Raw genomic sequence first — 25,741 nt, forward strand, 5'->3', positions numbered from 1 at the left:
GAGTTCTCCTTTTTCCACTCTCTTGAGGTATAAAACAATTGAGTCCCCAAAAACAAAGTCAAATACACAACCTGAAGGAAAGATGCACTGTTCCTAGAGGTGTCAGATACTGTGGACATGAAAAGAAAAGTTTCTCTGCTTTCTTTGTAATTACTGCAGATCCAACACTCTAGGCCAATAAAGGTCCCTTTGCAGCCCAAGGCAATGAAGGCTAGAAACCAGAAACCTTTTCCAAATCTAATATCAGCTCAGTCAAGTGGTTTCTCAACAGCAAAAGCCATAACAGTCTATTTGATGAGTACTTGCTGCATGCTGTACTGAAGTGCCACTGAGAAGCTGCGAAAGTCTATCTTAACTGTCTTTGTGGGAAAGATGGACTACACTGCAGGTTAGATTACCACATCAAGAATCACCTGTTTCATTACACCACATGAAGCTGAAGTCTTCAGAAAGTCATACTTTTTCTGAGCAGGAAAAAGAAGCTTGCATCAATTCCTGTAACAGTGTGATACTGTCATTTCTCAACATAATATATTAAACCAGACTATAGAGTGATGCTCTATCCAGAAAACCTGGAGGATTACATCTCATCAATGCTAACACAGCAAAAGCTCAAGTCAGTATTACCTCTCCTGACAACTCTCCAGAAACCTATTTTTTCCTGTTCCATACCAAGTAACCTACTGCAGATAGAAGCATGACCTTATCATACTTCCCACATATTTTTCCAATGTGTTACAGCTTGCCATCCTCATTTCTCCATATGTCAGCTACTAAGGTGTAAATTTGGACTAAAATCATTGCAATCTTAGCAGGACTACTGTGACAAGTAAATGGTTTTATGCACTGAGATACTAAATGGAAAATTGTCTGTAGTGCAGAACTTCAGGAGTATGTAGAAAATAAATAAGAGGAAACAAACCAAAACTTAAAAGTAGTGCAATGATTGCTGTAAAAACATTTTCTATAAGGTACATTTAATGAAATAATGCCCTGAGGAGATAATAAAATATTTGTATGACTCCATTTGAATTACAATTTTTAATAGACTCAAAGTGCAAGTTGACAACCTGTACGTGCAACCTCAATACTAAAATTGCCAAATCCAAGATCTTGATTTTTTTTTTCAAACTTGTATTGATCTTCTAAAATATTTCAGAGTAAATAAACTTTGTGTAGTCCTTAAATGAAACACTTACTTGTGAATACCTAATCACACAAAGGCATTATCCTCAAGTTTTAAATTGTAGAGGAAATACTGAAGTAGCTAGTTGAATTAGGACAGACAATTTTTACTGAAGTTGAAATAAAAAGTCTCTACGCATATTCTATCATTTTTCATCTTGAATTTTTACTAAAAGTAAGATCACCACAAATGCACAAATCAACAAAAATTCTTAAATCAATTCAGATAAAGAAAATTTAAGTCACGAGCTACATTTATAAAATATTTGTAGTATGTGATAACCAAATTAACTTTATAAATATAGTCTATTTTGGATTATACACTTTTTAAGACTTTCAAAAACCCGCTGGTTCATTAGTATCATATTGGTTATTGCTAGCAGTTTCAGGACATTAACTGTGCTCTCACATTACTTAGAAAGATATTGGGTACCATCTGTTCTTGCAAGAGATTTAAGAGTACATCTATTAGATATCATGCTATTTATTTAATTCAGTACCCAGTTCCCATTGTTGTATCATCTAAAAAAAAAAAGTCAATTTAATTACAAGGAATAAAGATAATCTCTTCTACCGGGCTGCCCTGTCATCATGAGAGCAGGCAGGGAACATGTATGAAGTAGGTTATAGGCGTTAGGGAAGAGTAAAACTAACAGCTCTTCACATTTAACAAAGACCTAACAAAATCAGAATTTATGGCATTTAAAAAAAACCAAAAGTATAAGCCAAGGGCTTGTCTAAATCAATCTCTGCACATCTGCCTGATGTAGAGCGTAAACAGGATTAGAGTTGGATTTATCTGCTTGACGCTAATTGTACTCACAGTTTCTGCACATGTCCACTTTTTTTTTTTCCCCCCAAATACAGCATGAAAAAAGCCTTCTTGGAAATACAAATTTCTAGGAAATTTTATGCCTCTATTTATCCTCTCACTGATTTCAAGCAATGAGACTATCTTACATTTTTCCTATTTATGGTAGTCTAATCTCTTATTTACTAAAAAATTATGCCTAAATATACCACACTGAGCTAAATCAAGGCATGAGAGACTAAAACACTCAAATACAGTTTAACTGTAAATAGTAAACTAAATATTAATTAGTTAAGAGTGTTAAACTAGGCTTTAAACAAATGGATTATCTCATGTTTACAGAAAAATTGATGAAAACATGCACCAAATAAAAGCAGTACTACCGAAAAATAGAACAGTTTGTAAAGAGAACTGTGTTATTAAAACATTAACATCAATACTTCAACAACAAAACACTTACTGGACAGTTTTCCTATCATAGAGGCCCAATCATCTAGAAGTGGTACTTGAAGACCTAATTTCCCTAACAAGTATCTGGAGTACTTGAAAAATGGTAGAAAAGACATGTCAAATGTGGCTGTGTAATTCAGCTATGAGAACTGGACATGAAGGAAAGCGTGTTATGCTTCCTTGGTAATAAATTCTTCCAATGACCTTTGGCAAGACACCTAGCCCTACTTGGCTACATTTAATAGATAAATCTCAAACGTTTTAGAATCTCTGTCCCATTACATTCTCAAAGTTTACTCCATTAACAGTTGATTGCTATAAGTGAATGCGGTGTAACTAACAGAAATAATTAGACAAAAATAATCAAGACCATACCAAAGAAAACACAGTGATCAATAGTAGTTATTATCAAACTGATTACAGATTATCCTATATCATATGAACATTATTTTCAAAATAACCATTCAGAATATAAAAGAAAATATACCTGTATTAATATAAAGCCACAAAGGAAATAAAAGACTAAAAAATGAAGTTTGTTTTGACAATACGCCTACAAATTTAGGCCTAAGAATAAAACTAATATGATAATATCTAATGCATATAAACCAGTAACTATCATGCCAGCTTTTCCCCACTGTAGTCTGCAAAACATAGTAAGTGGCATGCAATCAATTCATAAAGTCTCTACAGTTTTCAGCTACAACTCTGATTAAGGACTGGCAAGGAGAAATATAAAGGAGCAATATGACCAAAAGAGCTGAGAATCCCTGTATACTTTGTCAGACTATTTAATTTAAAGACTGTAAACATGAGATAGAAAAGCTATTTTCAGAACATCTGAATTTTCAAGGGATTTTTTTTTTATTTCAAAAAGACAGGTCATACAACACCTTTGGCAGAATTTGATGCTGTATCTCTTACTTTCTTCTGCAAGTACATGAAGAAAAATTACACTTTCTGCTTGAAAAGTGTGTCAAACAGTAAGCTGAAGAGAAGGTACACCAAGGGCCAGGTTGGAGAGGGGCTGTTTCCTCTTTGAGGATAGCCTTTATAACACCATGAAAAAGGACTAGAGTAGTGCAAGAGAAGCAAAACCAAGGCCCTAGTTTAGAAAAATATTTCTCAGACTGTGTCTCAGACCTCCGCAGAACAGTGAAGAGTTCAGTAAGTACTACAAAGTACTGAAGAGATGTATCTCAGTTCCTCCAGAGCTGGAGAGTAAAAGCAGGGTCTAACTACTAGCTTGATCTCTTAATAGCAGCTATTCACTTGCAGTAACAGCTGTACTCCTTCAGGGCAGAAAATTGAGCTTAAAAACATCTGACAGGGATACAACTAATTTTCATTCCCCTTCTCTAGAGAATCTGAGGGTGAAGCGATGTATTTTGCCAAGCCAGTGCAATACCTCACTGCAAATCTCTCTTCCAATACAGGCATCTACCCTAACTCACCTGCCCCGATTGTGTACTCTAGCCCTTTTCCTTATGTCTGGCACTCATTATAACCAAACTGAGTCAATTCAACTCCCTAAAGTAACACAGATTGTCCACTTTTCATTTTGTGTAAGTGTCCTGGGTTCATCTTCTGACAAATTGTTTAATATAGTCAGTTCAACAAAACTCCTACAAAACTAGAGATGCTGCAAAATGGCAAGAAAATACATAGCAGGGAGGAAGGAAGGATTGGAATGGTCTCCAGCAGCAGAAAGTCAACATGGTTTGAGCCAATCTGCTGTGCATTTTCACTTCCAATTGCTAATTCCCCAAAGATCACACAAACACAGACCAAGAGTCAGCAAAAATTGAGAAAGATGCACAATGATTTCTCTTCTTTTTTTAGAACTCCACTTACATATAAATTTTAAAAAAAAATATATATATATATGTAAGTTTTAGAATAAAACTCCACTTTACAATGAAATTACTATTGCTGGATAGGAAGTTGCATACTATTTTAATACAGGAGCAAAAGGTATTGTTTACTATTCCAGCTTAGAGAAAACAATGTATTTTAAACTATTATAAACACCTATCTCTAAAAATAAGATTATAAAGAATAATTGATATACTAAAAATATTCTTGAACAAATCTGTGCTTAAGGCTCTAATTTTTCAACTCAACATAACAAAAAGAAAAAAAAAACAAAACACAACTCATAAACCAAAAAAAACCCCGATAATTTTCCTGTCCCTGTTCTCCACTATATCTTTCAAAAACTAATCCTTATTCTTCTGAAAATCCTCAAAACGAGAGGGCTTTTGTAGATACATTCCCCTGTGCCCAGAAGTATACCATCACAACAAGAGCAGGAAGGCTAGCTTCAGGGGACATTCAGTGTAGACTTGAAGTATCGAGTTGAACCATATTCAAGAACTCAAAATTTTATTAGGTTTCACTATACCTTTAAAAGATGGCAACAGGCAAATTTTTGACATAAAACAACCACTGTCAAACTGCCTTAGTTCTATCTAAACCAAAATGAAAGACAATGTTGGCAAATGAGAGAACAAATATGGCAATAGTTCAATTAGTCCTATACCATAAGGGCAGAGTTTAATACAGTTCAGAGGTCAACTCCCCCTGGAGAGGAGCCAAACCTGGGAACTTCCCTTCTGAGCCTGACCAGGTCTCAGGAGTGACACTTGCACCAGCATTCTGTGCCTCTACCATGCCCAGCAGGCCACAGACGGGAATTTTTTTGTTACAAGGATCACTAGACATGTATCCATCAAGCTTTCATTGGTGTCTTGTTTCGTCTCTGTTTTAGAGCAGTGAAGTACTTTGATTATTAATTTCAGGCTAATGGAAGAACTTCAGAAAAACATACCAAAACTAGTGGTTTGAAAAGAAGCCCAATAGCTTTTTTTAATAAATACCTCTATAGAAAAGTGTGATTAAAGCATAGCACAAGGTCTAAGGCTGTTCCAAACAAGAAGCTTCACATTAAGGAACTGTTTCTCTTTCATTCTCCACCCAAGAATTTGAGGGAGATGATGAAACAAAAAATAACTACCTTAACAATAAAATCTACTGTGAATAATGCTACACAGAGCAACAATGCTAGCTGAAAGGAAGACAGTGAGTGACTCCGAACCTGAAGCATCTGAAAGGATGTATGCAGCAAATGCTTTGCTTTTTAATAGTAACAGTTTCTCATTAACACCACTCCAAAAAAGAGGTCACTGAAATAAGTGAAAGGAGTTACAAACTTTGAAGTAACAACAGAGTAACAAATATCAATGCTTTCCATCATTTTGTAAAAGCTCTGGAAACAAAAGCATCAGACTAAATGACTAGTCTTGCACACATCAACAAGAGAACTGTCATATATAGGAATTCATTTAAATAAACAGCTTTCTGAAATAAAACAGAAGACTGGGCTCTAATGGCTTATATGATTTATTACTATAGGCTAGCAGAGCTGAAAGATACTAAGGAATCTCTACAGAGGAAATATAAGCATAATTTTACATGCCTTTGAAAAAATCACACATACACAACTGTTTGTACCTACTAATTTATGTCATAATCATGACAATTACTTCTGTCATTTCAGAAAATAAAGGAAAGTAGAGAATCCAATAGCCCCTTACCATCAGATGACATCACTGAGTTTGATTAACTACAAGATAATAATTAGTTCTACTTGGACTCTTATTGGCACAAGATGTGCTTCAGCCTCAAAAACAGATTTACAAACTATTCATACTGCTATATATCAGTGTCTCACTTTCAAGGAACTAAACGTGCCTCAAATATCTGAATTTGGTCTTTTCTGAAAAAGATTTTTGAGCAATCATTTTGTTCAAGAAAACAGACACAACCCATTCCAAACACAGGACAATTTCCTTCAGTTAGCAACTGTTAATTCACATATACTAGCAATTTGTGCTTTTAGGTATTGAAGCATAGCTATCAGCTGCTAGATAAGCTCATCCATTAATTCCTTTGTTAACAGCTAAATATTTGGCTTTATCCTCATTGATCTTCAGTGTTTTTTTTAGGAGATTTCTTTGTAAACTCAGACATCCTCTGTATCACTCTCTTTGCAACTTCTACACTAGCCCAAGGGTAAGAGATGGCAGCGGCAACATCAGAGTTCTCTGAGAAACATAAAAACTTTCCCTCACTCCAAAGCTCTCCAGTTCAGTTGCCACATAGAAACAGGAAGAACGTAAGCTACATCACTTTGCCTGCAGGGATGAATGATTCCTATTTTGTTCATGCACACCACACTTGTAATAGGCTTAAAAGAAAAGCAATAAAAAAAAAACACAGAATTTTGTTAGGTGGATCTTTAAAATGATTCTATGATTCTTTTTTTTCCTCCTTTCCTCTTATGGAAACTGGTCATATTTCTCTAACTTCATAAAATACTTTGGCATATTAAAGATATACTTTATACTACATGAAATGCATCCAGCACAAAAACACAACATTTAAGGTATACTTAGTCAATTGTGGAATACACAAGTTAGCCCTTCAGGTAAAGAGAAAGCTTACAAAATGCAATACTCCAGAAGCTTTCTGGTATCACAGTTACTGTTATTATACAGAACTGACTACATACAGTGATGCATAATCCTGTGACTGAGGAAATTACATCCTCAGACCTTCATCAATTTTCAAATTTTCTTTGTAGCTTAACACTACCCCAAAGCTCTCACAAAAGATTTGATACCAATATGATGTGACACAACTGAACCAAACCTTAATTTCACTCACAGTAAGAAATCACAGGATTAAGTAACACTGTGCAGTCTTTTAGAAAAGTTTATTGCTTCCAGATGGATGCAAGTTTCCTTTCAGCACTGATTGTATCTTCTGTACACAGGGTGCCAATGTTACTATAAATATCGACAAAAGCAGTTATAAAGATAAATTATTAAAATATTGATATAAATAGGCTCAACAATACAGCCTCTTTACACAAAGTGAGGACAACTAGAGCAATGTATCACAAATGCTCAATATAAAAACATGTACGTCCTTTCTACAAATTACAGTCCATATATGAACAAGTACAAATTTACAAGGTATCCATAAAATGACTTCTAATTCGAAGTGCATGCTCTTTGCCCCATGTTGTGTAGTGCCATGTGTTTCACTGCATGGTGCACACTACCAAGATGTCCACCTGTGCCCATGTATCTGCACAGCAAGCTAAGTATATGCTTACTTCATTTAGCAGCAGAACTGTTGAATACACACTGAAACATGCTTATGTTGAACTGAAACTGAAATTGGAAATAATAAATGTCTAAGTTGTAATTTCAAACCATGTACATAACACACTGATAAAGTGTATCAACAGCTCTACAAAATGGTTTCCAGAAAAAATAGTTCTGGGGAAATATTTCAGAATATAAGAAAATTATATATAATTATATTTTGGAAATCAAAATTTTCAGAAACCTACTTATTTTCAGACAGACATATAAAATCCTTCAAAACAGAGCCACTAGTCAAAATAGGCCAAGAAAAAACACATCCTGAAGCTTTCCATGATGTATGCTTTGCATCTTTCTGTGCACCAATAACCCCAAATAAGCAGTCTCCTATCTATTTTAAGCAAATTCCTTGACATCTCCTGTCTGCTCCTCTTAATTCTAGTATGGTTACTGTAGCTAAACATCGTATTTACATAGTTATTCCTAATCACAGTCTACTCCTAATCCTAATACTAAGTACTAAAATCAAAGAAAGAGTATTTATTGACATCTCAAAAAAAACCCCAAACAATTTCAGATGAGTTATCACTCTTGCAGAAATGTCAGATAACAAAGATACAAATCAGACCGCTCATAATACATACAACGTTTTACTACTCCCAAACCTTCAAATACTAGCATTACACCAAATGGGTTTATATGTCCAGGTATTACCACTATGAGGTTGAAGCAAATATCTTTCTTGTAGATCTTAAACATTTTACTCACAGTATAGACATTGTGCATGTGGTCGCAGGATCAGACCACAATTCATATTCAAAGTACCCACACAGCAGCTAACAAAGATGCATCTTCAGACTTTCCAACATGCATTTGCATAGTATGTGTGTTATTCTTACTATTTTATCTAAATTTTCTTCTGTCACAATGTAAAACTTACCTTGCTCATTTAAAAGTAAATCTAACAAATCTGAGTTTCTACTCATACCCAACCACACACTACAAATCAGACAACAATCTTTGACTTAGCCTTAAAGTGAAACAGTGTGAGAAAATTACCATGACTTGTGTTCAAGAATTTATTACTATAGATATGTTGGCACATATCTTTAAGCTGTTGACATAACGAATAGATGTTTTACTTTGAGGGTCACCTTCTACCCTGTGAACAACAGAAATCTTCTGAAAGAGATTTATGGAAAAATACAGCTAAGCGTATCAGAGCTGCACTGTCTCCTATTGTTGAGGCTGATGCAGTTATTTACTCTCCTGGAACGGTTTGGAGTAATTTCAGACACATAGCCTGTAAAAGTTTAGCTACAGTTACTGGAATTTAACTTTCCCTCTCTGCAATAAAATAAAAAAAAAATCCAAGACTACATGTGATGCGTTTATGTGGAGCTGCTTGTGCGTGGTAACAGGGGGAGGGGGCTGCAGTGCTGTCCCCATAATCAGTTCCTGAAACTTCCCCTGGTTCCAAGTTTTGGACCCACCTCTAGTCTGGCCAGGCCAAGCTGGTACCTCTGCCATCACTGTTTAAGGGAAATTTGTAGTGCATGGGAGGAGGTGGGAGGGTGGGACAGATGAAGGCGACCACACTGAGGAGGAAGGAGAAGGAAGAACGAAGGAGAAGGGAGGAGAAGCACCAGACCAGAGACCCCTCCACAGCCCATGGAGAGAGAGCAGCTGTCCTCCTGTGACCCACTGAGGGCAACAGCTGGACTGATAGTTGTCAGCAGTTCTGACAGGACCCCATACCAGAGCAGGTGATAGTTGTGGACCCTGACCCAAGACAAGGAGAGAGGAGCTGCAGCCCTCAGGATGAATGCACATGGGAGCAGCATGTTCAGGGCTGTCCTGTGAATGAGGGACCCTGTGCTGGAGCAGAGAGGACCAGTGAGGAGCCCTCCTGCCCTGAGGCAAGACAAGCAGCAGGAGCCATCAGGAAAGGACTGACTGAAACCCCCATTCCCTGGACCACCACCCCCCTGTCCCCACTCCCTCAGGGGGAGGAGATAAAAACCCAGATCAGGTGCCTGAGCCCAGGAGTAAGAGAAGGGTGAAGGAGATCTTAAAGGAGCTAGTTGTACTTTTCATCTTTGTCCTACCCAACTGAAAAAAATGCAGAGTATTTCTGTTTGTTATGGTTTTGGTTTAGGACATTTTAATAACATTTCATTTTCTTCCCCAAGTTGAGAAGTCTTTAGGGTGTTCCAAAGGCCCTTGGTACTTACGATTGATTGTGGTCCCTTATTCCTGTCCTGGATGGGCTTAAACCACAACACTATAGTAATTATAAACATATGTATGAGCACTATTTTAAGGCACTTATGGCTAAGAAATACGTTTCCTATAAAGTCTACTACTGTATTGTAATTCCTAACAGCATTTAATAAAATTAACTTCTTCAGGTTTGTCAGACAAAGAACACACATTCTTTAAACTCTTTTGATCCACCAACAAAAATAAATAGCTTGCAAATGAAAGGCTAGGGAAACTGAAGTTCAAATTCTACCAAGAAAGCTTCCTTAGTAGTGCAAATAAAGGTGTAGTTACAGAATAGTAATTTATGTGCTTTTATAAAAAATATAATTTAAAAATAATTTCATTACTTTCTGGTATATAAGACCAACAATACCAGGTCAGAGCAAAAGTCCATCTGTCCCAGTATCTTATGTCAAACCATAGTCATAGGCAGAGGCTAAGAGAAGGAATAAAGCAAACATTTATTCTATTTTCCACTAATACTTTTCCACTCCCCACTTGTTTTCATTAGGAACACCCTGAACTGACTGCAGTTTCTACACATTTAACAGCACTGAAATGAGGCCTTCCATCTCCATCTGAATCCACAAAATCTTTTAGCATTAACAATATCCTTTGGAAGTAAGTCTTGCAGCTATCTTGCTTGCTGTGTAACTATTCCTTTTGTTTTAAAACTGGTTCTTCTCAGCCTTATTAGATCACCATTTTGTTTATGTTCAAAGACAGAAAGCCATTGCCATCTCTCCAGGCCCCATCTCAACTTCCCTCCTTTCAGACCAAAAAGTGATGGCATAGTGTCTTCTTTTATCTGGGATAAAGTTAATTTTCTTCCTCATGTTTTAAATTTCATGTGAGAATAATGTTGATAACACACTGATGTTTTAGGTGTTGCTAAGTAGCGCTTATCCTAGGCGAAGGACTCTGGTTTCAGCAAGGAGGTGCACAAGAAGCTGGAAGGGAGCATGGCCAGCTGAATCAAACTATCCGAAGGGCTGTTCCATACAACACAGCATCATGTCCAGTATACAGACTCAGGGGTGTTTGGCCAGGAGGGGCAGACTGGGGTGGTGATCAGTGGATCAAAGTGAGCAATTGCATTGGGCTGTGTGATGCTTAGTTGCTGGCTGGGAATCACTCCAGGAATTAGACAATGGAAACCTTAGAAACATAAACAAAGATAAACATGTTTAAGAATAGTTTTCTTTTTATTGTAAGTTAATTTTATTAGCCAGCTCCAGCACACAAACTGATATTACTAAATTGTTAAACTTGCAAATGTAAAAAGCAATAGTTGCTTTAAGCAAGATAAACAAGCATATATGTATAAATTATGCTGGAAGTTCATTACTGAATTTCTGACTTTATGTTCCATAAATGGTTTCCATAAAACAAGTGAGACCTAGGGACAAAATTTCAAAAACACCACCTGCTTACCTTCATCATATTTTAAATAATTAACCCTTCAACAAATGCAAGTGCAAAATAATATTTTTTAAAGCCCTTTTTATTTCCTTTTTGTTTATGCTACACTACATTTGAAAAGAAAAGAAATCTACAAACATTTTCCAATACTCTCTTCTTCTGCTAAGCACCATTTTCTAAAGCAAATGCAATTATTACTACTCCTCCATCACAGAAGATCTACAGAATAGAAAAGGATTTGTAGGTTACTCTTAATCAAGTTGCAGTCAAGTAGCCAAAGAACATTACATTTCATGTGAAATACTCAACAGCATTCTTTTTCCTTCAATAAAAACAATATCAAGTTAAAACTAGACATCTATAGACAATTTTCTTCCAATTATTTTAATATATCGACATATTCCAAAGTAAACCTGTGTCCTCTGCAGAATTTTAATAAATGAAACTACAAATCTGTTGAAAGTTAGACATCAACATGCATTACCACCATCTATAGCCATCTAACTATTAGTGTATTATTCACTGGTGCTGTGGCAATTTTGATCTCTAACTAAAGTTACCTCACTCCCAGTTACACTACATAGATATGACAGAGCAGGCCTTTGGGAAGTCCAAGACCAACCAAGTATAAAATTTTTCAGTATCTTTCTTGACAGAGCTGTTTGACGTGCCTCCAAAACGCCTTACAACAAACAGTGTATCAGAGAGACGACCTGGACAGAAGCAATTTCATTTTAAACCATCTCCAGAACAGTCAGTAGATCAGCCAGGCAAAGATGTGCTTTTTTCACACAGAAAGCCAGTAAGTTTTCTTGAAACTTTCCCTATTTACTTTTAACAATTTATTTATAAGAATATTCACTGAAGTTAGAATAACTAGGCTTCTTCTTAAAAATAATGTTGTAGAAAAATGGCTTTTAAGTGAAAATACTTACTCTATTTCTACTACACTATACTAAAACAATGCATAAAAATAAATACAAAAATGATTTTAAGAGAATGAGAACTTAATTGCTCAAACTCAAAACAGTATCTGCAAAACAGTATTTTATTTAGTAATAACTATTTATTGTTGTTACTTAACTTGATCAGTTGCATGTCAAATTTCATTTTTCCTAGACTGTCTGCACTGTGTAAAGATCTGTTTCCAGGATACATATAATTGTTCAGTACAAAACATCTGTTGCTTTGCATTCTCTGAGCTTCAAGAAGCATACTTTCCTATACTTAGTGGAGTGTATGGGCTGACAGAAAAGATGTATTGCCACAGTTCAAATAAACCAACAACTGCGGCAACTACTCCATACTGAAAAGCATCTTAGTAACTACCATCTTATATAGCCTAAACAGATAAAGCCAGGAAATTCAGAGTCCAGCATTGAATTCTGTTCATGAACTAAACATTTCTTTAAAATTGCAACACACATACAAGAAACAGCCACATACTAGATTAGGGAACTGTGAAGTATACCAAGTTACTGTACACCTTTTTTGTCAGAGATTTAATATATTCCTATACCTACAATTGAATAAGAAGCCAGGGGAGGGAGGAAGTTGCAACAGATCTTAAACATAAGTAGGTTTTTCTCTCATTAAATCTCTAATAGAAAGGCTACCCTACACCAAAGCTCACATGAAAACTCAGACCTACTGTTTTGGGGTATTTTTAAATATCATGATCTTCTTTAAAAACAAAAAACCCAACAACATAGCAATCCGTGTTTGTTACCACTGACAGACCACAAGAGAAAACAGCAGCTTCCCACTACTAGTAAAGAAAGCTAACTGTTCCATGCAAAATAAAGCAAACAGTGGTATTGGAAAATAATTTTTAATTCTTATAAAGTTATCCTGGCATCATTCTAATAATTTGCAATCTATTCATTTTTACAAAAATCAAGCACTCTGGCTTACAATATGCATGCTCTGGCTTACAGTTGTATACAAAACCTACAAATTGAGTGAGGCTTGAAGCATTTTCTTGGTTTTGAAACTTAAGGGATTCTGTATTTATTGCATCAATCTCAAAGCTGCCAGGAGCTACCTTGCCATTGATAGATATACATAAAGAGCTTGACATGAGTTCTGTGTTTTTTGTTTTCTTTAATCTCTAACATTCATAAAATAACAATTGATATTTGGCATTTATAATAGATACTATGCTGAAATATTTAACAATATACTGCTAGGATGACAAATGTAAATGACACAAAAATATATTTTAATCAAATACCCAAAGAAAAAACTGAGGATATTCTTCAATCATAAAAATAAATAAACTAGGAAAATTTGGGGAAGGGATAAAATCAGAAGCACTTTCTCAATCTCTGCATAAGCATTTTTAAATAATCCCAATTACAAGCATAATAATGACACAAATACAGCTCAAGGTTTCAAACAACTGCACTCACCTCCGAGCACCAAACTCAGTCCTAAAAGGTAAACTCAGCTAATACTATTCTACACCATAGACAAGCCGCTACTGATAACTCTATATAAATTATGGAGATTGGGATGTTGTGTGAAATGCAGCTTATTGATTCTTTTCCAAAGAAAAGCTAGTAATATTGGTAATTCTAGTATCACAGAACCTGCAGGTTTGTGTGACACTTCTTGTTGTTCCACTGAACTTATGTTGGGGAAAAGTGAGTTGTGATTCCATGAGGAAACACAATAGGAAAACAGTTACATTGAGAAGCCACATATTCTCCATTCAATAGTATATTTTTAATTTGCATTACTTTGATAACAACAAAACACATATTTATAAAGAAATTTACGTTGAATCAAGAAATGCATGTTATATGAATTAACATGGAGTGTTTTGTATTGTCACTGAAAAATTACCTTTAACTTCAAAATTGCCTTTGGAATTAATACAGTTTGGAGTAAAAAGTTATAACTCAGTGACAACATACAATAATAAGTACTAGAAGCCTAATTATTTTTCAAAATATTATCTTATGCATGCTTAAGTACACAATTTTTAAAACCACAAACAGCATTATCTGAAAGTAACTATTATCTCTACACAAGATCCATCATAGACGGGAAGATCCATCTTATGTGGGAAACAAAATAATTAGCCATTTTTTCAAATTATAAAAATCAGTGTGACCTTTTTTCCTGCAGAGTGGTCACAGCAAAAGTCTGACAACAAAATCTGAAGGCCTACAACAAGCATTTCTATCCTCAGAGTGCAAGACCAGGAAATACAATATCTTCAACTCTTCATCATAACCAGATAACCTCTACATGTGAAAGTAACTGTAATCTCTACATGAGATTACAACATATCTTGAGAATTCCTCCAAGAGGAGGAATTTCCAACATGTTAAGAACCCATTTTTGCTTGCATTTATAGGGTTATGACTTCCCTGCCAGCTACAGTGTCACATGCATATGCATTTTTACTTATTCAGCTACACTAGAAGATGTGATTCTGAACTGGTATCGCTGTCCAAAGAATATTCTCTGCACTTCAACTAAAGATAGGAGAGTTCCTAAACATCAAGGAGGGAGTTCCAAAACTTCTTCTCTAGTGAAACAGTCAGAAATACCATCTTGGCACTTAGTCTGCAAATGCAAGTATTTTTGAGACACCTGCAACTGGTGAAAGGAGGAACTTGAAGTCACTTGTTTCAAGTCAGCAGTTTAAAAAAAAGTCATTAAACAGTATTTTTAAAAGTTAATTTACCAACTTTACAGTTGCACTCAACTCTGTAGTATATCAGTGAATGGTGAAAACCAATTAACTCAAAAAATTGACAGTTAGTGTCTAAGAAACAGAGATAAATTTAGAAAAGGATCTTAGTATAATGCAATTTTATAGCAGTCCCAGTAGCAAATGACAAAAAGATCAAATTTTGAAAGGAAACAGCAGATACCACCACAAATAACAGATGTTCCTTAAGGATCATCTGTACAAAAACACAAGCATATGTGAGAGAAATCCAACACTATCACAAAATCAGTTGGTGTCTAACATAATAGCAGTTCCTTATGGCAATATGGTAATACATGTATCAGATACTCAACACATTATGGGTTTTTGTCTGCACATACTGTTACAACATAAGTCATAAAAACCAGGACCACTGATTTCCTTGAAAGGAAGACATTAGTTCCATGATCCACTAATGTTAACGTACATAAAGACTACTCTGTTCTTTGGGTTTACATTCTCACAGTTTCAGTCATTTCAGCTTTTTCATAAATTGCCTAAGAAGAATCAAAATATTTTTAGAGTACTATGTGTATTGAAGTAAAAGCTTACTTCTAAAGGGAATGCATAATATAGTTGTATACATCTAAACTAAACAACTAACAAAAAAGGGATTCCCTCTGTACACTACCTTTTTGTTTGGGTTTTGTTTAATTGCCACATCTATTATTTACCTGCTGCTTTTTTAACATAAATAGATACCTACAGTGAGGGAAGGAAAATTGTTTATCTAAGTTTTGTTTATTTTGACTCCAACAAGAGCTTTTGGACAGACTTTCCTGCTTTACTTTTAGTTCTATTTTGAAGTTCTAAAATATAGAAGTACCTTAATCAGAACATGTCTTTTGCCAAGACACAAAATAAGAAAATGCAAAAGAACACCATATTCTGAATTCTAACCCATGTATTACCATGAATACTTACAACTATGGAAGCAAGCTTATATGGATTTACCATAGCAACTGACCCCATCAGGTAACATGCTCCCCACAACTATCCCATGCAAAGTGGTACAGAACCACATCCTACACATAGTCCAAGGAAAGAAACAACCACAGACAAAGAAGGTAGGCAGCAGTCTCAGATGCTGAATAGCCGAACTATTTATTAGGTTTTGTATTTGCTTCCTGTAGACATGACCAACAACAACAAAAAAACCAAACAACTTAGGAAAAGTTTTCAGGAATTGTGCAGTTTCTTGGACATTTACAGAGCACTATTTCTAAACATAAGATATTGCCTAAAGATATCACACATTTTCCAATAACTACACTCTAAAGTGAAGATAAGTTGGCAACATTTGATGTTTTGATGCAAGAGAAAAGACATAAAGGTGCACAGAAGAGGAATACAAATTCAAAAATTATATGGTAAAATGACAACAAAGAAGAGATTGCAACAGCATCTATAATATGAAAGAGAGGTAAAAAATGTGTTTATCAAAGGCTGAAGTACAGGACAAATGATAAACTGACATACAAGATTTCTGCTTAGATAAGGGACTTGACTGCATACTGGTTTAATGATTTTAAAATAACATTCATTTACACTGAAGAAGGGACTCTTAGCCCTATAGCACTGTCACAGACATGAAAATAGCACTAGCAAGGACATCAAAGATTGGTTAGCATATCAACCTTTTTTTAAAAAAAAATACACTTTTGGATCCTTTCCATGGTGCTATAATAGAAGCAGTTTACTCTTGCACACCTTTGCACAGAAAGTATAGTCAAAAGAGCTGGCAATTATTCAATAAACAAGAAATTTATGGAAGTTTGGTAGCACTTTTTTTAAACCAACTTGCAGCCTACCTCTCTTTACCTTACTGCCTCATTCTGTCTCCTCTAACTTTCCAGTGATTTTGCTATCCTGTATCACACATACCTCACACACTATAGCACCACCCTGCACATCTTCCTATCTGCCCAGCAACAGCTTCAGTTTCCCCTCCATACACCAATATCCCGTCTCCATGGCACCCACAGATCCTTCCCACACGTATATGGCACTTCACCAAAACCCTTGCACTCCCTTAATATATCATCTCACCACCACCACTGTATTCTTGATTGCTCCTCAACTCCAACCTATCTTTCTTCAGTTGGCCATCTCAGCAGCCAAAAAACAGCACCAGCTACGTCTGGCTTGTTATTGATGTGCCAACTGCCTGATGATGTGTAATACACCAAGCACCCAGCCTGCCACTGTCTCTCGCTCACCAGGCAGGCAAGGAGATGAATAAAACAGAACATCACCTTATCTATAACAACAGTACATGGCAAAGCCTGGCAGAAAAGGACCTGGGGGTTGGTCAACAGTCACCTAAACATGAACCAGCAGTGTGCTGAGGATGCCAATGGCATCCTGGCATGTATCATAAATAGTGTGACCAGCAAGACCAAGGAAGTGATTGTCCCCCTGTACTAGGCCCTTATGAGGCCACACCTCGAATACTGTGTTCAGTTCTGGGCCCCTCACTACAAGAAAGACATGGAGGTCCTGGAGTGTGTCCAGAGATTGGTAATGAAGTTGGTGAAGGGTCTGAAGCACAAGTCTGATGAGGAACAGCTGAAGGAATTGTGGATGTTTAGTCTGAAGAAGACTGAGGGGTGACATGATCACACTCTACAACTACCTTCTCCCAAGTAACAAGTGACAGGGCACAAGGAAACAGCCTCAAGTTGCACCAGGGGAGGTTTAAATTGGAGATTAGGAAGACTGTTTTTTCCCCGAGAGGGTTGTTAGACACTGGAACAAGTTGCCCAGGGAGGTGGTGGAGCCACTATCCCTGGAAATATTTAAAAGACACACAGATGAGGTGCTGAGAGACATAGTTTAGTGGTTGGCATGGCAGCGTTTGGTTAGTGGTTGGACTCTATGACCTTTAAGGTCCTTTCCAACCAGAACAATTCTATGATTCTAATGATTACAATGGGAGAAATTAAGAAAAGAAAATCAAACACAAAAACAAAACCCATCACCTTCTGGCAAGTCTAAAACTTACCATCTTATGGCCTACAGCAGCTTTAAACCTACACAAGCCATAACATCCCCAAAAAGAAATAGTTCTGCATTAAAAAGAAGAGGCCATGAAGAAGAGTTATTATTTTATGTAAAAACTAAATAAATCCTGCTACTTCAGATTCATGTAGCATCAGAATCCAGCTCATTAACACATGCGCAGTGTAACGTGTACATAAACCCAAACACATGCAAATACAATTTGCAAGACATAACATAGAAACTTATTTTCTGGAACAAAGATTTAAATATCTGATAGCTCTCTTTGGAGGCACAGAATTGAAGTACATATAAAAGCTACTGTTAGATGCCCAGAGTATGTTAATTGCTTTCAAAATAAGCAGAAGTGTATAAACATGTGAAACACAAGAAAAACACTAAAAAGTGTGTAACAACATAAATTGTTCCACAAACACATAGTCATGATCTGATCTAATGATAAAGGATAAAAGACACACAGAGAATCAAGACATTAAGTCCAAACCTTGTCCAAAATAAAGAACACATTTGGAGACCTTAAATTAGTATACCCCATTTCTTTTCACAAAAAGTTGTGAGTTAATAAACTATTTCACAGTTTGATGCAGTGTTTATCTAAAATATATCAGTGCTATGGACTTTCTTGAAAAAGACTTGAGTGTCTTACAAGTTCAGACACTATGGGGCAGTTTAAAATCACACGCTTTCTTCCATCAATTTACATCTTAAAGTCACATATTAATGTGATACATGTACATTTCACTCTCAGTTACATTTCATATTATGTATTTTTATATCTCTTCCTTAAAAAACAGTTTTGCTGTTTGAATAATAGATAAGTCACTTAGAGAAATTATGTTCCCTGCATGTCAGAAGTAGAATCAAAAAGCTTTGAATTTGATCAACAATGGACCTTCATCAATTCACATTTTGAAACAGCTAGTGCCCATTTCCATTATTCCTGACTGACCGATAGACTGACAGATGTCTTACTTTAGAGACCCCAAACAGACTATTGGTATCTATTTCAGCCACATCTGTTCCTAAATAGCCTTGGCAGCAGGCCACTACGCACTCAGAATTAATTTTAAGTCCTTTTATTGCTAACTCTTTCACTGTTGAAATACATCAGTGATTTTTTTTTTACTGCTGCACTTATATATTTATAAATCTATTTTTTAGATTAATATCAACAAGAAGTATAGTCTACTATATATAAGAATAGTAGACTTAACACATTGATCTTCTTTACTTCATTATGAAAAACATATATTCAATAATATATTACCCTCTGGATTGCTCCAGAGATCTTATTTTCTCATTGGTCAATTAACTTAGAATATTGTGTTCAATTACTTCTATTAAAAAAGTACATTCCATCCAAATTATTATTATTATTATTATCCCAATACTCAGTCCAGTCTACATGCTGTCAGTTTGAGAGAACAACTTCATATACCCTTCAGTCAAATGTATTACACACACAACAAATTGCACTTAGGAAGATTTTCATAATGACCAAAAAGCCTGTGGAGATGGTAAAACACTGAGAGAGTGTCAGACTCATTCCATTTCCTGTCTCACAGAAATCTACTGAAAAATACCCACAACTACTGTAAATTGTGAAATTCTGTGTTAATCTTTAAAAAGATGCTGAAGGCTTCAAATATCAGGATTAAAATTCTCATTCAACAGCATGAAATAAGGCATATTGAAAGAACAGTGTCAAGAATATTGAATTGACACTATTTGTACCTAAACTGTTCTAAAATACAAACAATACCCACATCTACTGCTGCTAATCCCCTACCTTTGATTAGTTTTTAAACTTGAGACACACACACAAAAAAATGTTACTCTGAGCATTTGTTCTTATATGTAAATTTTTGATTTTTTCCATCATTCAGTCATTCTTAGTATCTTTTAGGAACTTCTGAAAATCATATGTCATACTCATATCTGTACTTAAGATAACTTTCTCTGCTATGGTTTCGAAGCAGCATCCAAATTGAGACCCTCTAGAGTTTGAGACTGGATTATTCATTCGGAGAGAAATTCTGTGATTATATTTGAAGCATCAGAAAGCTACATCAAAGGAAGACAGAGAAAAAAACTACTAACTACTGTGAGCTCTACCTCTCATTGCAACACCCACTGCACTGTTAAAAGTAAGTAACCAGCTATGGGGCAGAGGTTTATCGGGCTCCGGTGAGAAGAAAAGGCTAAGCCAAGCTGCACACTCAGTCCGTTAATTGCAGTGTTTTGGCAGCCAAGCCATGCCTCACACTGCCCACGTTCCTACTTGACATATTCACTCCCTCAACCTCTACATCCAGTTGCCTGCCCCAGCCTTCCTTCTGCCAAAAGCTTTGTTATAATAGAGAACATATAAAATTCATAATGGGTCATGCTTATTTGAGTGCGGAGAAAAAGTTGCTGGGGAGCTTACTGTAAGGTCTGGAGAGTGAACAACAAAGGAAGCCATCAAAAATCCTCAGTGAGCATGGGTGGCTAAAAACCTCTAGGAGACAGAAGCTGAAGAAATCAGAGAGAGTGAAAAAAAGAAGTCTGTCTGATAATCCCACTGCCAGAAGCTCCACAGAAACAGTGCAATGGGCCAGAACTACACATGTGTGAGTGTGACATGATCAAGCACAAACACAGCAGATGTTACCTGCTTGGGAATTTTTAGGTGGAGCTTTGAGTTCTATTTAGAAGCTGAAGGAGCCAAGGCTGCATGAGCTACCACATGTAAGAATATACGACGGGAACTGCAGATGACAAATGACAATTTCAGCAAAACAAGAATCCTTCTGAAGAACTATTGGGGATGAGGCGCTTGGGAAAAGAGGAAAAAAAATAACTACCTGGTAGTTCTCTGACTTGACAGACTGGAGTGACTGACATAGAAGAAAGGTCTTTTCCTAAAATAGGAGGAATCACCACATACATGTCCAAGTAGGAGACATTTAGCATCATTGGCAAAGTGTGAAGGCCTGACCTGACCTCTTAGAGCCTGAGGCAAGCCATGTTATGAAGCTTTTGGCTTGGATCAAGTAAGCTTAAGATAAATCCCAATCTAAGAAACTTGTCTAAAGAGCCATTGATCATCTCCTGTACCTATTAACAGCTCAATCTGAGCACTACACTGCTGTATTCCTGTTACACCAAAGGAGATTCTAACACAGCCGACTCCTCCCAGCACCAGTACAGGCCCCGCACTTGCAATGCTACAGTGTAATTGCTACAGGGATGTGAGAATGCAAGAGACAAAAAATATTTAAGCTCCAAAATCTGTATTTGACCTCTGCAACTGCAGATGTAACACCATCCTGTATCCAAGTATGGAAGGAAAAGGACTTACTGTATCCAAGATGGAAGGAAAAACAGACAAGACTTTAGCTGCATTCATCCTTGTGAGGACAGCAAGCGCTACACAGTGAAATTTTCAGCTCCTTTTCAGTTTGTCTGCAGTCATAGGCAGGCAACATGTAGAGCCAGGCTGGCTCAAAGGAACAAGTCACAAGTATTCTTCTGAATGTTGCTTAGGTAGACTGTTGTGTTCCCATCACAATGTAGCCCAAAGGATAGAAAGGTCTAAGAAACAATTTAAGTTTTCCTTTCAAGATTATTTTTTTCCCAAAAAGAGCCCGAAACAGCCACAGATGACATGGTAGTGGTATCTATACCAACAGAAGAACTGAAAATCCCTTTATCTTCAATGTCAGTATTCAACATTTAAGAATTTGGAAGACCTATATGAGAAACTCATGGCCTACCACAAGCTTCAGGAAAAATCCGTTGTTTGGAAGACACCACTGCCTCTTCCACTCAAGCTAGTAAAGAAGCAGACATTAAGAGCTTCTTAGAAACAAAAACATTTGGCAGCTCAATGCTACATAGTACAAAATCGAATTGTGAAAGAAGTATAATATATGTGCAGTAAAACCCCAAATCCTGACACTAACTTGTCAGTAGTGCTTTCCATAAGACTCCTGAAGTTGTCCTCTGCAAGATGCTTAATTTCCAGCACTGTATACTTTATTACCTTACTGCCGTGGTTTTGTCCAGCCAGCACTGATGCACCATGACACTCTTTTGCTCAGTGCCTCCCATCCACCCCCACCCTCCCCAGTGAGATCAGAGAAAAAAAAAAAAAAAAGATAAGCAAGATTGTTGTGGATTGAGACAAGGGCAGGGAGATCTCACTGACAATTACGGTTCTGGGCAAAACAGACTCCAGTACTCAACTCAGAGAGGAAAGTAAGGAAAGTTTATTCTACAAGAAACAGAACGGAATAAAAGCAAAAAGGGAGTAGGATGATGAGAAAATTAAAACCAGCACTTTAAGATCTCCCTCCCCCATCCCTCCTTTCTTCCCAGACCCAGCTCAACTACTCCTGATATCTCTAACTCCTCCTCCCTCAACAGCTCAGGGAAGCAGGGAATGGAGGATGTGGTCAGTCACAGATGGGCTCTGCCACTTCTCTCTTCTCAGATGAGGACAACTCCTGGCATTCTTCCCCTGCTCTGATACAGGGTCCCCCTGCATGGAACACAGTCCTTAACGAATTTCTCTGGTATGAGTTGTTCCCAGCAGCTGCAGCTTCTGCCAGTAAAGGGTCCCTCACACAGGACACAGTCCTTAAAGAACATCTCTGGTGTGTGTTCTTCCCCAGAGTTGCAGTTTCTGTGAATATAGGGTCCCTCACATGGGACACGGCCTCCTCTGGCCATAGTCACTGCCCCTGGCACAAGGTCTTTAAAGAAGAGAATCACTGCCCCTGGCTCAGGGTCTTTAATGAAGTGAGTTTCTGCCCCTGATGCAGGGTCTTTAATAAAGTGCAAAAAAGTCACCACTTCACCAGTCCTCTCCATAGGATGCAAGGGAGTCTCTGCTCCAGCACACCTCCTCCTCTCTTCCCTCACAGACCACATGGTTGCCTCTCTCTTCCTACTCCTTGCACCACCACCAGCCAGAGAAGAAGAAGGGACAGAAGAAGGAAGCAACAGGAAGAAGCCTCCTCTTCTGCTTGAAAAGTGATTGTGGAGGTGTCTAATTGGCTCAGCCCCAGAAGTGGGTTTGGCTCAGAGCTGGGGAAAGTTTTGAGCAACTTCTTACAGAAGCCATCTTTACAGCCCCTTCCCCATTACCAGAAATGTCTCCATGTCAAATCATGACACTTACAGAAACTAGGACAAAAAACTTCTGATGTCTGTATGAATAATCTAATGACAAAAAGATATTACATAAATTAACAACTTAGGGGGGTGGATTTTTCCTAGGAAAAAACAAAGAAAAACCCAGATTATATTCGCATCCATGGAAGCACAGAACAATACATACTGAAATTCATTCTCCCTGTCTCTACCTTAAAATTCTTTACTGGTGACAAGACAACGATGGACCCTAGTTCCCAATATATGGCAATTCAAGCTGCTTTAAAGTAGCCAGAACATAAAGTGGCAATCAAATTAGAGCACTGCACACAGTGCTCTAATAAATCAGACTTCAGATCTGATGCAGAGAGACCTGTAGTTAATCCCAAAAGGGAAGGAAGAGAGGCTATAGCATTGTGTAACAGCATTGTTAAGGCACCCAGTTGGGCTCCACAAGAGGAAGGACTGTACACACATCAGTGTGGCTGGCATCAGAACTCAGCAGTCTTGCTGAAAAGCAGATATCTAAATCTGAGCACTGCACTGCATTAACATGGTTACACTATTCACAGGGTAATAGTCAACAGCTGTGCATGGCTCAGTATCACAGAATCACAGAATCTTAAGGGTTGGAGCTTGATTTCAGTAGCTCTGGTGTCCTAACATGGTCACACAAAATGGAGTGTATTGACTTCATCTGAGACCATCTAGGTATTTCTCCGCAGCAGCAGCTCTGGAATCACTGGGTCTCACACCATGTTCTAGCCTCTGCAGCTTACACACAACCTTGAGGAGGAACAGATTATCATAATAGAAAAACTGGTGCATGGAAGAAACTTTGTTTCTGTGTAGGCTGTGTTTATGGCTGTTGGATCTTACTCATGTGAAGTTTTATGATCTATCCAAAATAACACTAAAATAAACTTTGCATTTCAGGCCTGGACAAGCTAACCCTGGCCATACAAGAAGACAACTATGCTGCCTGGAAACTCTGCATTCCTCAACACAACTTCAATTTCTCCTTCACATAAGCTCCGAGAGGTCACTGTGGCAAACAAGCACTTTTAAGACTGTATATGTAGTTCTGACAGTAAGTTTATGGTTTCACAATTTCTAGAATACAAGACTACTTAGATAAGTTTAAGGAGTATTCCTTTTCTTCTAAAACTTCTGTGTGTCATTTGTTTCACTTGAACAAATCCTTTATAACAGCACTTCCTCAAAGCCTGTTACTTTGTTGGAAAAGTACAGAGCAAGGACAATCTGTCATAGAAGCCTCATCTCGCATCTCACAAAACCATACCCACCTATACTCATTCTAGTTTACGGATCTGTCAAAGAGTAAGCCAAGAAAAGCAGATGCAGCAGAAACAAATGAAAATCCTCTTAGTGGTCTGTCTGGGGCTAAGAAGCTATAAAAACATCAACTCCTACATTTCGTCCTTTTCCTATCTCCTGTCGAGAAGTAAAGGCTCCTTCTAGGGAAGTGTTGGGTCTTTAACGGGTCTCTAAGCAGCTCACTGCGTCAGGAACAACTTTTTTTAATGACCAGAGTAACCCTGATGGGAAGCGACGCGCCTGACACCGCAACTAGATTGCAACTAGGGTACTGCCGTCCCGCTACAAGGAGGCTCTCTCTCGTCCTGCCCGGAGGGGCCGAACCGCAGCTCGCCTTTCCCTCGCAGCAGCACGGGAAGGCCCCCTCGTTCGCGGCTCCGCTCCCGGAGGCGACCCGGACGGGGGCCCGGCCCCCGCGCCCCGTCCCCAGCCCCGCGACTGACACCTCCTGCCCCTCCCCGTCCCGTCCCACCTGTGGGGCTCTCGGGCAGGATAGGGCTCCAGCGGAGCCGCCGGGCGCTCAGCACCACGTCGCAGCTCCTCTTGCTTATTTCGAAAATGCCCTTGAGGAGCGGCTCCTCTCCCGCCTCGGCCGGGGACGCGATCGCCGCCAATGGGGCGACCCTCCGGCACTGCTCCTCGGACTCCACGGGCTGCTCCCGCCGTGGGCGGCCGCCGGCCGGGCGCTCCGGCCAGGCCCGGCGCTGCGGGCGGAGGAGGGGGCCCGAGCTACTCAGCATGGCAGCCACCCCGAGCCGCCGGCCGGCCGCTGCGTCCCGGCTGCTGCCAAGGCAGCGCCCGCCCCGCCCCGCGGGCGGAGCCGCGGCGGCCTAAGGCCTGGCGGGAGGGAGCCCGGCCCAGGAATTGGGAGTGTGTTCTGCACTGACCGTAGATTCGGGCACTGGCAACGGTGAGAGTGGAGCAGTCCGGGTGGACGCTCTAAGACTGAGCCGAGCCCCTCATAGAGGGAACGTCTTTGCCGCTGAGGCGTAGATCCCCGCTGCCATCAGCGAGGCAGAAAGTGGCCTGGAACGGGCCAAATGCTGACCGCCACGGCGGCTGCACGCGGAGCCTGCCCGTCTGCCCATCCAGCCCATCCAGCGCTGGGCACCGCCACAGACTCTAGACCCTAAATTAGGTGGAGTACTCTGCGGAGTAACAGTGAGAACACTCAGAAAGCACTGCAGCTTCTTATGATTTTCTTTTCCTAAG

The 25,741-nt window shown here is 38.3% G+C and overlaps 1 protein-coding gene across 1 annotated transcript in view; it reads right to left on the reverse strand.

The window, feature by feature from the left end:
* The window catches only part of CERKL (ceramide kinase like), a 55,762-nt gene extending 30,493 nt beyond the window's left edge, over positions 1-25,269 (reverse strand). Inside the window, exon 1 of the mRNA XM_062004523.1 lies at positions 25,002-25,269. Within this exon, the coding sequence (XP_061860507.1) occupies positions 25,002-25,269 (268 nt within the window). The remainder of the gene's footprint in view (positions 1-25,001) is intronic.
* Positions 25,270-25,741: the final 472 nt, after the last annotated feature.

This window comes from Colius striatus, chromosome 11, assembly GCF_028858725.1.
Source record: "Colius striatus isolate bColStr4 chromosome 11, bColStr4.1.hap1, whole genome shotgun sequence".
Lineage (NCBI taxonomy): Eukaryota > Metazoa > Chordata > Aves > Coliiformes > Coliidae > Colius > Colius striatus.